Below are 17,402 nucleotides of genomic sequence, written 5' to 3' on the forward strand. Positions count from 1 at the left end.
AAGAGGATATCCGATGCCAGACTATTTTTTTTTTGTATCTATTTTTATTTAAGAAGGTTATCATGACCGAAAATATAAAAGGAAAAATAATGATACCCACCAAACCGCGAAACCGGCTTGTCAGCAGGTTTCTTATTTTCCTTAACAAAGAAAAAAGTTAAAGAAATTATAAAAAATTTAAAAAGTTATATAAACATTATTAGGAACTTAAAGCATACGTATTTTTAATACAATATTTAATAACAAAAATTTAAACTGATGACTGTTAACATAAAATAATAATCAATTTAAAGTTACATATTAGCAATGTTTGAGTATGTCTAAATGCTTCCAGACTGGCTGGGTTTCCTCCCTAGAAAGTTATTCATATTTAAATTTCATACATACTCAACATACTTACATACTCAAACATTGTTGAATTAACTACCTAGTAAAAGAAGAAGTATAAAAATAGGAAAATTGTTTTCAGGCGTTGCCTAGTAGGTGATTGGGTTCAGCCGGATGAATCTCACCCACGTGATAAAGGTTTCAGCTCTTTTACTTCACAAAAGTCAACAGATAGAAGAGTTGAGGAAATGTGGATGTTCAAACATGGGCAGAATGGTGAATGTTACACAGTGTGTAAAGTGGCCACTTAAACCAGGCAATGACAGGTCATAAGCCCTGTAAATGCCTAGACTTCCAAATTCCTTTCTCAAAAATGTTTTCCCTCTCTGTTGAAATAAATTTAAATTACATATTAGCCATTGAATTTTTTTTTCTTAAAAGTTTTGTCAACATTTTCTTTTAAGATCTGCTTAGGAATCTTATTTTTGAGAATTGTAAAATGAAGTGTTTTTTTGCCATACTTGTTTACAAACCTCGGTACTGACAAGCCTTCACATTGTGCTAGTCTTGTATTATGCATATGTATATACATTTTTTGGTAGTTATTATCAAATCGATATCTAGTAACAAATTTCAGCCGCAGAAAATCATTTATGGACAGGCACCCTCGCTTTTTAAAACGTTCAGGTACCTCTTCCTTATCAATTCTGGCTGATCTGTTGATTAAAATTAATCTTAAATAAGAGCCGAGTTTTGTAAAAATTGAACTTTTTAAATGTTGGTTTTACAAGAAAGGCCCCAACTGGTAATAACCTTAATAAATGATTCCGCTAATGATTGATAAATAAATCGTGATGTTTATAAATATGATTAATTCCTACATTGCTTTTCTATCACTCTCTCGCGAATGCTTCCCCGATGCTGAGCAAAAAAGACAAGTGCACGTTGGACTGATTTACACTTAAATAAGATCGACAAAATCAAAGATTCGTTGTCCCATTTTACGCACCTCAAAACAATATTGATTTTGTTGTTTTTTAAGATTGAGTATTAGAAAAAAGTTTTCTACATTTAGCGTTTTTTTTTTTTAAATACCGTGTTTGTGTACCGTACCTCCGAAGACAGCAAATTTTGGATGGTTCTAGTTCCCATAATAAACTATTTATATTTTAAAAAAAACATAACAAAAGAGACACGACAACGGTAAATATTAATAGTGACAGAATAAAGTAAATAATTATAGATTACAAAGGGGTCATTATTCCCATTTTGAAATAGAGCAATCTTTTGATATGTCTTCATTGGAGAAACGTAAAACTGAGATGGACCTTATTTTGCATTTTCAAAATACTTAATGCTATAAGTGATGTTTCATTTCTGTTGTAATAAATTTCTTTTTATGTTCCCAACCATGTCACCATTCTAAGAGTAACTTTTGTTTTTATGCCCCAATGTCCAGAATGTGTAGATTAGTCAATTCGTCACACGACTTGAAATTCTTTAGAATAGATCTTCCGGCTTTTTGTAGATCTCTTCGCGACTAAAACAGCATGGGATGAAGTTAGATTGGCATGGTTTAGCTCGAAGTCTTATGTCCTTCGTTTTTATGAATATATTGTATACCATTATTGTATTGCCCTTGTTTATCTAGTTTTATGTTATTTTTGTTCAGTTTCTTGTATTTGTGTTTTTTCGTGTAAATGTTGTAATTGGCTTAGGTCGTCCATTTAATAATTAAATAAATAGTGTGTAAAAAAACGATGCATAAGTGCCATAATCCAAAGAGAAAATACTGGATTACGTTTTTAAACAAAAAAAAGTGAGACCGCGCTCCCTCTTAAATTGAGATGTTAGACCACTGTGTTTTTGTCACGGTTTTCCCAAACTTTTACAAAAAAAATGAACTTTTAAGTTCTGATCAGAAGGTACTGGTGTGCAAATTTGCTTGCCCCGGTTTCCCGAAGATGACTTAAGCAGAAAGTAGTGGTTGAAATATATAGATTATCACGTCACGGAATAAACTTAGGCATCTGTCAACATAACCTTCTAAAAGCATTAGTCGATTTGTGTCTGCATCATAAAGTTGTTCTTGATTGAATATATCAGTTTACGAGCCGAATTTTCTTCATTTGCGGGAGGTTTTAATTTTCTGCTTAAATTTGAAGAAATCTGCAGCTAAAGTTTATCGAATACTCTCAAATACTTAAAGTGAGGCCGCTCTTAGTGAAAGAATATATCGTGGGTGGTTTCAACGCTTCGAGAGCGGTAATTTTCACGTCGAAGATTGCCATAGCGGTGGATGAGACATGATTTCCGAAGACGCATAATTTGAGGCATTACTTGATGAAAACTCGTGTCAAAGTAAAGAAAATTTAGCACGGTCATTGGGAGTGACTCAAAAAGTAATTTAAAATGTCTCAAATCTATGGGATTGATTCAGAAGCAATGCAATTGGAAAAAAAAGATACCCCTTCGACCTCATGTTGCGAAAGTGGTCAAGACATATTTGGAAACGTTGAATTTTTTATTTTGTTTATTAATTTTTTTTTCACATAAGCATTCTTTTAAACAATTTTTTATAATTCCCGCCAAACTGCAAAAGCAGTTTTTTTGCAGGGATTTCTCTCTTTAAACATTTTGGTAACACAATGTAATAATGTTTCCATAAAATATAAAAAAAAACTTAAATATATCGATAAAATAAAAGTTTAAAAAAATTAAACACAAGTAAATCAAGTCTTTTTTGATAACGAAATATATAAGAAGTTCTATCACACCCGCCGTATTTTTCAGGCGTTGTTCCGTCAGACTACCAGTTGTTTCGATCAATGGCACACGGCCTGGCTGACCAGCACCTGAAGAAGTAAAAAATTGGATCCATTTGTAGATCGCTTCAAAAGATGACCAGTTTTTTCAACGCGAGATTCGTACGCTGCCCGAAAGATGGAAGAAAATAATAGCCAGCGACGGACAATACTTTGAATCACAAATGTATAACCAGTTTTTAAACTTAGGCCTCGTCTTTCGGAAATAAAAAGGCGAAAGCAAAGTTGTAAACCAATGTATAAGGTTTAGACAAAACACGTTTAATGAGTAAATTGTAGAAAATTCTGAAAACATTTTTTGTACAACGCACGAGTGAAGAATTGTCAAGCAAAAATCTTAAAAAGTGACACAAAAGTGTTCATACTGGAGTGCGCATAAACTTGCCGAATTAGAAAACTTGGATTTTGGCTCTAGTTACATTCAACGTATCCAAAATGGCCACTGGAATAACGGTAGTTTTTAACTAAGAACCTACCAAGTTGGGGCCACCCTGAAGGGTGCCTGGCGGCCAGGTTTACGATTATAATACGTCAATAAACACTTTAAAAAATAAACTTAGAGGAAAAGCGCGGTCCATAAAATATTTTAAGATTTTTAAAAAGTTAAAATTAATTTATTAAAACTATTTATGAACAATTCTGGATGAAATTCTATTGTAATGATTTAATAACTTTTATTTACGCATAAGATATTAATTTGAAAATACTTGGTACACTTTCACTTATTTGTTTGACCAGTTAACGTTTGCACCCTCTAATGGACATTTTCCCAGTTTGAAGATACCCATTAGAGGGTGAAAGCGTTAATTGGTCAAACAAATTAGTCGAAGTGTACCAAGTATTTTCAAATTAATAACTTATAAGTTATTACATCATAAAAATTAATTAATGATTCTAAATACATAATTGATACAGGTTTTTTTTATTATACAATTTCACACAGCGTTTTTCTAGCAGTATTTTTTATTTTTTTATTTATTTTTAAATTTTTTGTTTTTTTTTGTTTTTTAAAATAAATATTTGCGTTCTTAAGATTTACCCTAATATTTAATTTTGAGGGCCATTTTCAACGAGTTGTAAATAACTCACTATTAACATAAATGGCAAATTTGACTTTTACAAACACTTATAATATTAACATATTTGGCTTAATATATTTTTTAAAAAAAACACGGATTTCATTAAACCCAAGATTTATAAAAATAAAAAAAATTAAACCAAAAATTATACAAGATTTATATTTTAAAAATTAACCTAAAAAATATATAGCATATTAAGTAGAAAGTTTAAATAATAAAACATTCTACAGTAAAACAACTAGAAAATCGTAAGTACTATTTCGCACAGCTAGGCAAAGTGAACAAAAAACTTCAAATATATATATATATAATGAAATGCATGAATAAATAAATATAATTACTATTCACCATCTTTGAAAAAGTTTAAAAGGTTTGTTCTATAGGAACAATACCCAACACTAAATATATCAGATACGTGGGAATACCTATTGCCGAGTTCATGAAGTCTATTTAATACGGCATTACAAGTATGCACTGTCCGTGAATTGTTGCTACAAAACGGTGGCACCTGTCTAGTCATTCTTCCAGGCACCCCGAAGTCGATGAGAGATAATAGTTCAGGGCAATCCCATATTAAATTTACAATTTTGAATAAATTTAAAAGGTTTATAAGTTTTAATAAATTTAATGTTTTTAGTAAAAATTAGTAATTTAAAAATTCATGACTGATTCTAAGTTTAAAATTTATATACGGTAAGATTTTTTTTAGGATGCGGCCCTGTCGTTAGTTCATTAGCTAATTAAGGAGTGGTGGAATTCTGCTGTTGGAATGCGCCATTATTAAAATGAGAAGCATGTTTATTAGTACGTATCCTCATCAACATCTCTCTTCTGTGCCTAGTAGTGCATAGGGTACTCCATTGGCAAACCAAATGCATCAAAGTTCGATCATCTCGGTTCGATCGGTCTTACGCTTCAGGGCTAGTCCAGGAACAATAAAATATTTAATTTCAAAAACGTTTAAAAATCAATATTTTACGTCAACCCCGCCAGGATTCGAACCCCGGACCTCAATAATGGTAAGCAAACACGCCAACCAATACAGAACAAGGAGGACGTATTTCCACTCGATTTTCTTTTTCAGGATTTTTACCTAAGACCATCCATCGAGTCGAAAACAATCGTCTTTCACACAAAGAACTGTATTCTTCACCCGCCTGTATACAGAAATAAAAATATAATCAAGTAGACAATTTTTTATATTTTTAAGTTCATTTTTCACGATGTAATTAAGTACATAAAAAAATTGTACTGAAAAATGACAGCCGTAATGATCCAGACGGAAATAAACATGAATTAAAGAAATATATGTATATTTTTCTTACATGAAGGTTTGGATGTGTATTATGATTTGGTATATCTTGTTTTCAAATTGTTGGAGGAAATGCAATATTTGCTATATCTAAGAACTAGCTAGTATAGGAATAACGTGAATGTTAATTAACCAACTGGTTCAAGAAAAAGTAAAAACATTGAAAAATGTTTTCAGACGTTGTTTAGTAGGTGAAATAATTTGGACAGATAAATCTCAACCACACCAATAACGGTCTAAGCTCTTTTACTTCAAAAAAATCAACAGATAAACCAACCATTGACAGGTCATAAGCCCTGTAGATGCCTAGACTTCTATATTACCTTCTCTTAAATGTTCTTCATCTCTGTTGTAATATGTTAATATAAAAAGCTCCCCAGGGAGTTGAATCCAGTTCTTGTCAACAAAAATTTGGACAAACTCAAAATATTGTTGATAAATTACCTGGTCCATGAAGAAGTATACAAATTGAAAAAATAATATTTTCAGGCGTTGCCTAGTATGTAGGTGAAATAATTCAATTGGATGAATCTCACCCGCATAAATAAAGGTTTCAGCTCTTTAACTTCACAAACATCAACAGATGAAAGAATTGATGTAATAAATATGTTAAAACATAGACAGAGTGGTGAATGTTGCACAGTGCGTAAGATGGCCACTTAAACCAGCCAATGACGGGTCACAAGCCCTGTGAATGCCTCGAATTCCATGTTTCCTTCTCTCTAATGTTCTCCGTCTCTGTTGATATATATTAATATTTATAATACGTCAGTGGTAACAAAGTAACAAAAGGTTTTTGATAAAATGAGGAAATTCAATAGTTTTTTCGGAAAAATCATTAATGGACTGTAAAGATAAGCCAAAAAATATTTTTGTTTTTTTGAAAACACTCCGACTGAGACGTCACGAGTTGTCGTCAGTAAGTTGTGCTGACATTTAAAAGTAGAGCTTCTTAGGTGTCAAAACACGTTAAAAGTTGAAAGAATGGCTACGCGGAAACCTGAAACCTATCAGAACACATAAAAACGCTATAATTGATTGTTCTCAAAAACTTGGGACGTTTCAAAGAAGATATTTTTTATTGATGTTATCATACATTTTTGAGAAACTTCGCCGAACAATCAAATGATTGAATTTTTACTGCGTGTAAAAAAACATTTATAGATTCAATTTCTTGTATCACTGAACTTATTCGAAAAAGTGGAGCTTTTGTACTAAAACAACAATTATAACCATCAGTCTTGAAAAAAAGAATAACAATTTGGTTGACAGACATTGGAATTAAGGAATCTGAGAATTTATTGAGGATAGTAATTGAAATATTATGCTCTGCTATGCTATGCTATATCCCATTGAATCATTTATAAATTATTATTTTTTTGTATGTGCATATATATTATGTATGTGTGTATATATATGTATATATATATGTGTGTATATATGAATGTATGTGTATATATATGTATTTCGTATGTATGCGTGTATGTGTATATACTTATATATTTAATTTTATTTTTACATTTAACGTAAACGATACTTATTTTTCTTCTTTTTTGGGCCATAAATGTTTTTCTATTTCTTCAATATTATTTTTATTTTATTTTTATTTTTTTAATTTTTTAAAAAAAGAAATATTTGCGTTCTTGTGATTTACCCAAATATTTAATTTTGAGGGCCATTTTCAACGAGTTGTAAATAACTCACTATTAGAAAATGGAATCAAGTTGGGGTAAAGTGGGATTCGAACCACAGACCTTTGGTCCGTGAGTCCAAGACACTAGCCACAGGACCACAACCCAATTTATAGGAAACATATTCGAAAACCATATTTGCCACAACAAATCGGTTTCTTAGAACAGGCTATTGCCCATATAGGAACCGATTGCAACATTATACATACTAATATTTCTGGCTTGCCGACCCTTCATATACTGATCCTACTCCTAGTACAAGCAGAATTTGCCAGAGTGTTTTTTGTGCCATTTTCGTAACAATGTATGTATGAACTAATAAATAAATACATAAATATGAAGAAACAAATATACGAGAAACTGAACAAAAATCTGTTGCAAACCCAAACAAGGGCATCACAAGAATGGTGTACAATATATTCAAAAACGGGATCAACATATAAGATTTCGAGTTAACCTATGCCAATCCATCTTCATCCAACGTTGTGTCAATGGGAAAGAGATCTTCGAAAAGCTGGAAGATCTATCCCAAAGAATTCCAAGCCGTGTGACGAATTGACTAATCTACACATTCTGGACACTGGGGCATAAAAACAAAAGTTGACACGGTTGGGAATATGATTGCAACAGAGATGGGACATAACTCATAGCATTAAGTATTTCGAAAGTGCATATAAGGTCCATCTCCATTCTACGTTTCTCCAATGAAGGCAGATAAAGAGATTGCTCCATTTCAAAATAGAAATAATCACTCTATTACAATCTGATCAACCATGCTATTTTTCTTAGAAAACGGTGTTAGACACAATATTGTTAATATGAGTCTTTTGGAATTGGGACCAAATTGAAGAAGCACATTCCAGAAAGGGTCGAAATGTATTCAAAAGTGAATTTTTCCACACTTCCTCTTTTCAAAATAGATGGTACAGAAATTCCATTCATGACTTCAGTCAAAAACTTAATGAAGTCACTGAAATGAAATATTTAGGTGTAATGTTGGATTTAAAACTTACATTTCACCAAAACGCTAAGATGGTAATAAATAAGATTGCAAAAAAATATCAATTTTGGGAAGGATCAGAAGATTTATTGATAAGGACTCTTGCAAAACTATTTACAAAGCAATTATTGAACCACACGTTAACTACTGTAGTAGCATTTCATTTTTATCAAACAAAGAAAACATAGATAAACTAACTGTATTACAAAATAAAGCCTTTAGAATCATTTTGAAAAAAAAACAGATGCGCGAGGGTAAAGTCGATGGTAAATAAAATGAAATTATTAACATATAAATAAAGAATTTTTTTACAATACAATGATATTTGTTCATAAAATTATAAACTCTAATAAAAAAACAGAATTTTGGAAAAAAATTGATCGGAACCAGCATGAACACGATCACAATACTAGAGAAAAGAACAAAATTAGACTTCCATTTAGGAAAAAGGCAAAGTCACAAAATTCAATTTTATTTAAAGCAATTAAAAAGTATTACGAAATGGAAAAAAATATTTTTTTTTATTTTTTTTTTATTTTATTTATTAATAAAACATATAAGACATGAATATCATTATATTATGTTCCCAGGAGTTGTACGTTGTTGTTATTTATGAAGAAAAAAACATATCAAAATTTTAAATAATGATCAAGACATATGTGATAAATAATTTATAAATTAAATATATTTGCAATGTTATTATTAGAACACGCATAACAATATGTTTGATATGTGTGCCCTACTTTAAGATTTAAATAAAATAAAATTAAAAAACTTAGGTATTATCATTCATAAGCATTTAGGGTGCACGATCAGGTTAACGAAGTTAGTCGTAAACTTTATAGCAGTTTGTACTCTCTTAAAAGATTATAGAATTTCTTGCCGATAAATGTTAAGCAAACATTAGTCCAGAGCTTACTTCTTCCACTCCTTGACTACGCGAATGTATATTATCCAGATGCTAACTCTGAATGACTTGATAAGTTAGAACGATTGCAGAATATTTGTATTCGTTATATCTTTAATCTTCGCAAATTTGACCACTTAACCGAGTATCACACGCAACTACACAAGCTCAGTATTAGGCATAGAAGAAACATTCACATTCTATCACTTCTTCACAATATTTTAAATAATCCTACTTCGCCTGTTTATATAAAAGAGCTCATCCTACCTCTTTCACAACACGGACTATCTCTTCGTTCTAGTAACGAGAGAACCCTTTTAATACCCTGTCATCGCTCTAATTTTATTGCCTCCTCTTTCACAGTAGTAGCCACCCGATTGTGGAATAATCTACCCACTAATGTTAGAGACATTTACTTACATTTAAGTCAAGATTGAAATGTCACTATCTAAATATTTAAATTGTTCCTTTATCCTTCTTCTTTCCTTCCTACCCCCTCTCCTCTCTTCATAGTATAGTGTTATTTTTTTTTAAATATATATTTATTTTTGTTAATCTTTGCTTTTCATTTTTGTTTAAAATTATAAGATTCAATATGTCCATGTATTTATAATTTTCTCAAACTGAACTGTTTGGGTAGGTAGGAAGAAATTGCCTTAAGGCAATATGCCCGCCCTTATATGTATATTTATTGTATATGTATATAAAGTGTCAAATAAATAAACTGTGTGAAAATGACTTGATTTTTGAATGATAAATTAAACTGATTTGTGGTCCCGCGGCTAGTGTCGCGGACTCACGGATTAGAGGTCCGAGGTTCGAACCTCACTCTCCCGCAACTTGATTTCCATTATCTAATAGTGAGTTATTTACAACTCGTTGAAAATGGCCCCCAAAATTGAAATATTTGGGTCAATCATAAGAATGGAAATATTTTTTTATCATAAAGAAAAAAAATTAAATATAATAGCCATACGATTTATTATCAATGACAGAATACAGAAACGTTCTGATAAATATTTCATTTGATAAAAGAATTCCTAAAACAGTTTTTTCTTTTACCAGGAAGTGAGTGAAATCTTTGTCATATCGATTTGAATGGAAGTCATAATTTTTATCTCTATTTCCGTCATTTGAGGTATTTTTTGATGAAAAAAACATGAGATAATTTTGTGTCCGTTTTGCGGGAGTAATAAAATAATATTGCTTAACTTTTGATGGACAAAATATGGAATATTATGGCAACAGAAAGCGAAAACATTTTTTAGACTTCAAAATGGAATTCTTAGCATTTAAAAAAAATAAATTTTTTTTTATTTATTTAGAACAAATTATTATTATACAATATTACAACTAAATACATTTTTTACATTACTCAAATACATATATTTACATTAACGTTTCCCATTACGTAAAAGAAATAAACAATTCTTGTGTACATAATGGGGAGAGACGTCTTACAAAAGATTATTTTATTTTAATCAATAATATTTTTAGAATAACATAAATAAATTACAAAAAATATATTAACGATGTTTTCCATCAGTGTTACATAAAGAAGAATTATAAATGTAATTTTACAGGGCTTATGAACTGCCATTTTACGTCGTGTAACATTCTCCATTCTGCCTATATTTAAACATCTAAATTTCCCGAACTCTTCCATTTGTTAACTTTTGTGAAGTAAAAGAGCTTAAAACCTTCAATGTTTAGTGAGATTTTTTATTTTTTTAAAGAAAAATAAATATTTGCGTTCGTATGATTTTCCCAAATATAAATTTTAAGGGCCATTTTCAACGAGTTGTAAATAACTCAATATTTTTACAAAAAATAAAGGAGTTGCCTATTTTTTGCCTTGTTTATTATGTACAAGGCTTATATGAAATGCAAAAAGTATGTTCCTTCTAATTTCTCTGTGAGGATCTGATGGTGAAAACTCATTCAAGAGAAGTCGGACTATTGACAGGCATCAACAGACCTTCCGTACCACTTTAAGAGCGTTCGGCATTTTGTGCCCTATTTTTATTTATTTTATAATTAGAAAATGGGAATCAAGTTGGGGTAGAGTCGGATTCGAACCACGGAGCTTTGATCCGTGAGTCCGAGACACTAGCCACATGACCACAACCCGACCATCCCGACCATCCCGACCCGACAACTAGTTGAATTATTTAATTAGCTAGGAAACGCCTTCAGGCCTTCAATTTAAAAAATAATGCTTCTTTCTTTACCAGTCAGTTCAGTAAACAATATTTTTGGTGTGCCTAAATATTTTTAGACAAAGCTGAATTTCACTCTATAGAGTTCACAAAGATGGAAATTCGATTGAATTTCCTTCTCAAAAAAGTTTTCCCTCTCTGTTGCAATAAATTTCAATCTTTATTCAGTAAGCAGTCAAATCCAGCCCTGTCCACAAACATTTGGACATACTAAGAATATTTTTCCCTCTTCCCAAGGAGTGCGTAAAATCTTTGTGATGTCAATTCATTAATTTCTGTTCAGAACTCATAATTTTTATCTGTGTTTCCGTCATTTGGGATACTTTTAGAAGAAAAAAGCATTAGATAATTTTCTGTCCATTTTGCGGCAGTAATAAATATTGTTAAACTTTTTAAGAACCAAATAATATAGAATTAGATTGTACTAGTTAAGAGGATATGCGGTGTAAGGAATTTTAATGAACAGGTATTTGAACATTATTTTCCTGTTACCCTCTCGCAAATGCCTTCCCGATGCTGCGGGAAAAAGATAACTGCACGTCGGACTTATTTTGCTCCTTACTTTATTTTATTTTTACTTTTAATCGACAAAATTGACGTTTCGCGGTCCCATTTTCCGCACCTGAAAACTTAATCAAATTGTATGATTTTTTTAAAGAAAAAGTATTAGAATTAGTATCATAAATAATGAACTAACTGAAATTGAACATGTTAAATACTTAGGACTAGACAGACAATTGATACGGACAATTCATATCAACAATTTAATTAGCAAAGTGGCGACATTATCGAGTCGAAAAAAATCAAAAGCTTTGTTCTAAAAACGGAAAAAATTCGAATGTACGGAGCCTATGTAAAAAATAAAATATGTTTTATGCAGCAACTATGGGGAACAGGAAATCAAAATGACATAAACAGACTACAAAGACAGCAAAATAAAATATTAAAGTTAGTATATGACCTACCCTATCTAACAGCAACTTAAGAACTTTTTAAACAAACTAAATAATCAAATGTACCTGACCTCTTTAAACTAGAATCCTTAAAATTTATTTATAAATTAGTCACTGATGTAATTGTAGGCGAAGAATTAAAACTTGAAAAAAACTGTAGTAAACATGAACACAATACGAGAATATCAGAAAAATATCGTACACAACCTTCTTAAATGAGAAAAGAACAATCGAGACTAATTAACCATGGACTTAAATTATTTATTTTATTTTATTTTATTAACATAAACGGCAAATCTGCCTTTTACAAATATTAATAATATTAACATATTTGGCTTAATACATTTTTTTTTTCAAAAACATGAATATTAAAAACAAGATTTAAAAAAAAAAAATCACACCAAAAATTATACAATACTTATATTTAAAAAAATAGCCTAAAAATTATACAGCGTATTCAGTAGAAAGTTTAAATAATAAAACATTCTACAGTAAAACAACAAGAAAATCATAACTACTGTTTCACACAGCTAGGCAAAGTGAACAAAAAACTGTATATATTTATTATGAAATGCATGAATAAATAAATATAATTACCATTCACCATCTTTGAAAAAGTTCAAAAGGTTTGTTCTATAGGAACAATTCCCTACACTAAATATATCAGATTCGTGGGAATAACTATTGCCGAATTCATGAAGTCTATTTAATACTGCATTTCAAGTATGCACTGTCCGTGAATTGTTGCTACAAAACGGTGGCACCTGTCTAGTCATTCTTCCAGGCACCCTGAAGTTGATGAGAGATAACAGTTCAGGGCAATCCCATATTGAATTTACAATTTTGAATAAATTTAAAAGGTCTATAATTTTCCTTCTATCGTTAAGTTTTAACAAATTTAATGTTTTTAGTAAAAAATCGTAATTTAAAAATTCATGACTGATTCTAAGTTTAAAATTTATAAACCGTAAGAATTTTTTTTGGACTCTTTCAAGAGAATTTTGGTGACAGTTGTAGTAAGGAGTCCATATTGTAGAGTTATACTCTAACTGGCTTCTCAAGCTCAACAATACCCTACACAAATTATACAATAAACTACCGGACAAAACTAAACAAAAGACTCAGACAACCTTTACAAAAGATGTTAAAAATATTATTATTAACAGTAGAATGTGAATTTTAAAATTAAAAATATTTTCTTACATGAATGTAATCTGTAAGGATTTATCAATGAAAAAAAAAAAAAAAAAAAAAAATAAATAAATAAAAATTTGTGTTGGTCTTTTCCGTCTTTCAAAAATACCTTTCCTGTATGTAAAAAAATAATTATCAAAACATTCAATTGACAAACTGCTGATGTAAAATCGCTGAGAGTCCGAGACACTAGCCATAGAACCACAACCCGATTATTAAGAGGATAGGTAACATCAACATCAGCATAAGAATAGCTACCTCTCTCTAGTCCAAGCGTCCACGCTACTTTTCGAAGCAAGCGATGTTGGACTGATTCAATGTGATTGATGCGATCCACATATAATGTAAATATAATAAATTGCTATATTTTTTTTAAGTTTTTGAAATTACTCCACCCATGACGTCACTAGTTGTGGTCGGTAAGTTGTCCTGACTGGTGAGTTGACTTCCGAAAACCGGAAATATGTCATAACACATAATAACGCTGTGGTTAATTGGTTGATTTGCAAGAACATATGACGTAGTTCAAAGCAGCTAAAATTTATTGAAATAATTCGATTTGCTGATGAATGTCGATAAATCGAATGTGATGGTTTTTGAAAGAAATAAAAGTATGACTAAATGTGAAATCTCTGTGAATGAAGTTATACTAAAACAAGTAGAGGAATTTTTGTACCTGGGAAGTATGTTTACTAGGGATGGAATGACTGAGAAATATATTAAAAGGAGGGTGAGTGCCGGGAACAGAATGAACGGTGCACTTAAATCGACCTTGGCAAATAAATGTTTGTCACACGAGACAAAATTGGCAGTTCACAACGGAGTCCTGGTCCTGACCCTGATGAATAGGAACGAAGTATGGACTTGGAAAAACAGGGATGAAAGTATGCTGAATTCTGTCGAAATGCGATCTCTCAGGCGAATGTGTGGTAAAAATATGTACGATAGATCCACGAATGTTGAGATCCGTACATTATGTAAGGCTGAGACAAGCATTATCGACAAAATCAAGAAAGGAGTTCTGCGCTGGTTTGGACATGTAGAACGAATGGACAGCGAAAGAACGGCTATGAATATTTACAATGCGAATGTTGATGGATGCAGAAATAGAGGGAGACCGAGAAAGACATGGCATGACCAAATCCAACAAATACTTGAAGATGGACATGTCAAAAGTCGGAATAATCGGAATAAGTCGGAATAAGTAGAGGAAGCGAGATCTGTATGCAAAGATTGTTGTGGCGTTCTTTCCTTTCTGCCTACCCTTACTTGAAAACGGCGTGATGGTTTGTTGTTGTTTAATTTTTATTATGTTTTTCAAATATTTTCGGGATACTTTGCCGTAGGTACAATTCGATGCTGTTATTTTTAACGCGTGTAAGAAAACATTTTTTGCATCCAATTTTTTGTCGCACTGAGCTTCTCATTCGTAGGCACTTTAGCAGTTTGAATAGTTCGGTATGTTCGACTCACCCCCTCCCCATCCTCGATGATGTCGGAGCCGACGGAGGCCAGCGTGGTCCACTTGCAGTTGGGCGGGGCGCGCGCGGCGCAGCGCTTGTGCGCCTTGCACTTGCACACCTCGCACGACAGCCCGTGCGGCGGCACGCCGTGCAGCGCCTCGCGGCACACGTTGCAGTACGTCGGCCGCGCGTGCGACGTGGCGTACCTGGAACGAAACAAATATATGTATAAGTTAATAAATTAATATATTCTTAATAAACGAGTTTTGATACATTACATAAATTGAACGTCATTATGCCAGCCAGTCCACAATAAAAAAAAGAGATTTTGGTCTTATCGGGTAAAGTAAGGTAGATTCTTTGTTCTGCTAAGAATTCTATATTTGAAAATTTCTTATTTTGGAATTGTACTAATACTTAAATTCAATATTTGAATATTGATAATTTTAAGTTATGGAATTTAACCATAAACAAGTACCTAGGTACCTACTTATCAATGAAAAGTATTTTTCCAAGGTAATAGCAGGCAAGCCAAGGTTTGGGCAGGACAACGTCTGTCGGGTTCGCTAGTTTTATTTTAATAAATAACCACAAAGCTTTAAATATAATTTATATTATAATAGTGGACCCGACAGACGTTGTCCTGCCCAAACGTTGTCTTGCGAATAAGGATTGTTGGAAACAGAGTTTTCATTGATAACTAGGTATCTGGGTACTTGTTTATGGTTGCATTCCAAAACATAAGATAATTCATTTTCAAATATAGAATTATTTTTGCAAACGTCTAACTCAACTCTTCTCGCCAACAGGGGTGCATGTTATTCATGAATGGGATTTAAAAAAATGTATTGAATATTTCATTTAAATTACTTATTGACAATTCTTGATGGAATTCCATTGTAATGATGTAATAACTAATATTTACATATAAGTTATTAATTTAAAAAAGACTTGGTACACTTCCACTTATTTATTTTGACCAATTAGCGCTTTCAACCTCTAATGGGCATCTTCAGACTGGAGGGATAAGTAGGTATCTAGGTACTTGTTTATGGTTGCATTCCAAAACATAAGATAATTCATTTTCAAATATAGAATTATTTTTGCAAACGTCTAACTCAACTCTTCTCGCCAACAGGGGTGCATGTTATTCATGAATGGGATTTAAAAAAATGTATTGAATGTTTCATTTAAATTACTTATTGACAATTCTTGATGGAATTCCATTGTAATGATGTAATAACTAATATTTACATATAAGTTATTAATTTTAAAAAGACTTGGACTTGGGACTTGGCGCTTTCACCCCTCTAATGGGCATCTTCAGACTGGAGGGTGAAAGCGCTAATTGGTCAAAATAAATAAGTGGAAGTGTACCAAGTATTTTTTAAATTAATAACTTATATGTAAATATAAGTTATTATATCAGTATTGAATGTTAGTTGATATTATTTTAGTACTTCAGAAAAAATCAAAAATCCAGCAAAAAGAAATAAATGGGAAAAAAATAAAGGGAATGTAAAGAAAGAATCTAAAACAACATCCTTTATGCATTCTCGTCGAATGCAACCCTGGTAGGTCGATGAAAAAAAAGATTTATGCTTCTAACTATTTTATTACAGATTCGATTGAAAATTTTAATATCTACAAACACGCGCGGCGCAAAGATCTACATTTCGCCGGAAACCACACGTAAATCGGTTAACCCGTTTAGAAGGAGTTCAGTGACATCACACGTACAGAGGAATTATATATATATAAAGATAATAAATTATCAAAGATCATTCTCAAAAAACCCTTGAGGTATTAAACGGAAGATCTATTCGCTGAGTTAAAGATATTGGACGTAGGACAATTGTTTGTGAGGTGTCTACTACTTAAATTTTATGATAAATTAAGTGAGGTCAAATGAACCCAACAAAATATAAACACTCGTTCAGCAACACACATTAACTGTATTGTCCCATTTGTATCAACCGCCTTTGGTAAAAAGCAATACAATGTAATTGCTCCAAAAATATTTAATGATTTATTGCCAAATATAAAAGACTCAAAATGTAAAACAAATTTTAAAATAAAAATAGCTGCACATATAAATAGTGTAGGGAGAGATTTTTTTGAAAAATATATGTAAATCAAAAAACGTAGTACTTTATATAATTGGTACACATATTATTTATATTTTTATGTATTCCATTGCTTTATATTTGTTTTATTATATATTATCCTATATTATTTATGTTTAAGTAACATGTATTCTTGGCACATATATATATGCTTTATATTTGTATAATAATGATTTTTAATATCTTACGTTTGATTAGTTAGGCATTTATAATTAAGTAGTGTTAGTTTTTCTTTTTTATGTTATTGTTTTATTAGTATGGGACTACTTATGCTCTAAAGATAGAAAATCTCCATCTTAGAACAGG

General features: G+C 31.4%; 1 protein-coding gene across 1 annotated transcript in view; it reads right to left on the reverse strand.

Moving 5' to 3' along the window:
- Window positions 1–17,402, reverse strand: part of LOC148277466 (diacylglycerol kinase eta) — a 97,880-nt gene that overhangs the window by 34,140 nt on the left and 46,338 nt on the right. The window contains exon 4 of the mRNA XM_088232859.1: window positions 14,981–15,176. Coding sequence (XP_088088985.1) covers window positions 14,981–15,176 — 196 coding nt within the window. The remainder of the gene's footprint in view (window positions 1–14,980; window positions 15,177–17,402) is intronic.

This window comes from Micrasema longulum, unplaced genomic scaffold (assembly GCF_059751315.1).
Source record: "Micrasema longulum isolate JH-2025_06_02 unplaced genomic scaffold, ASM5975131v1 h1tg001030l, whole genome shotgun sequence".
Lineage (NCBI taxonomy): Eukaryota > Metazoa > Arthropoda > Insecta > Trichoptera > Brachycentridae > Micrasema > Micrasema longulum.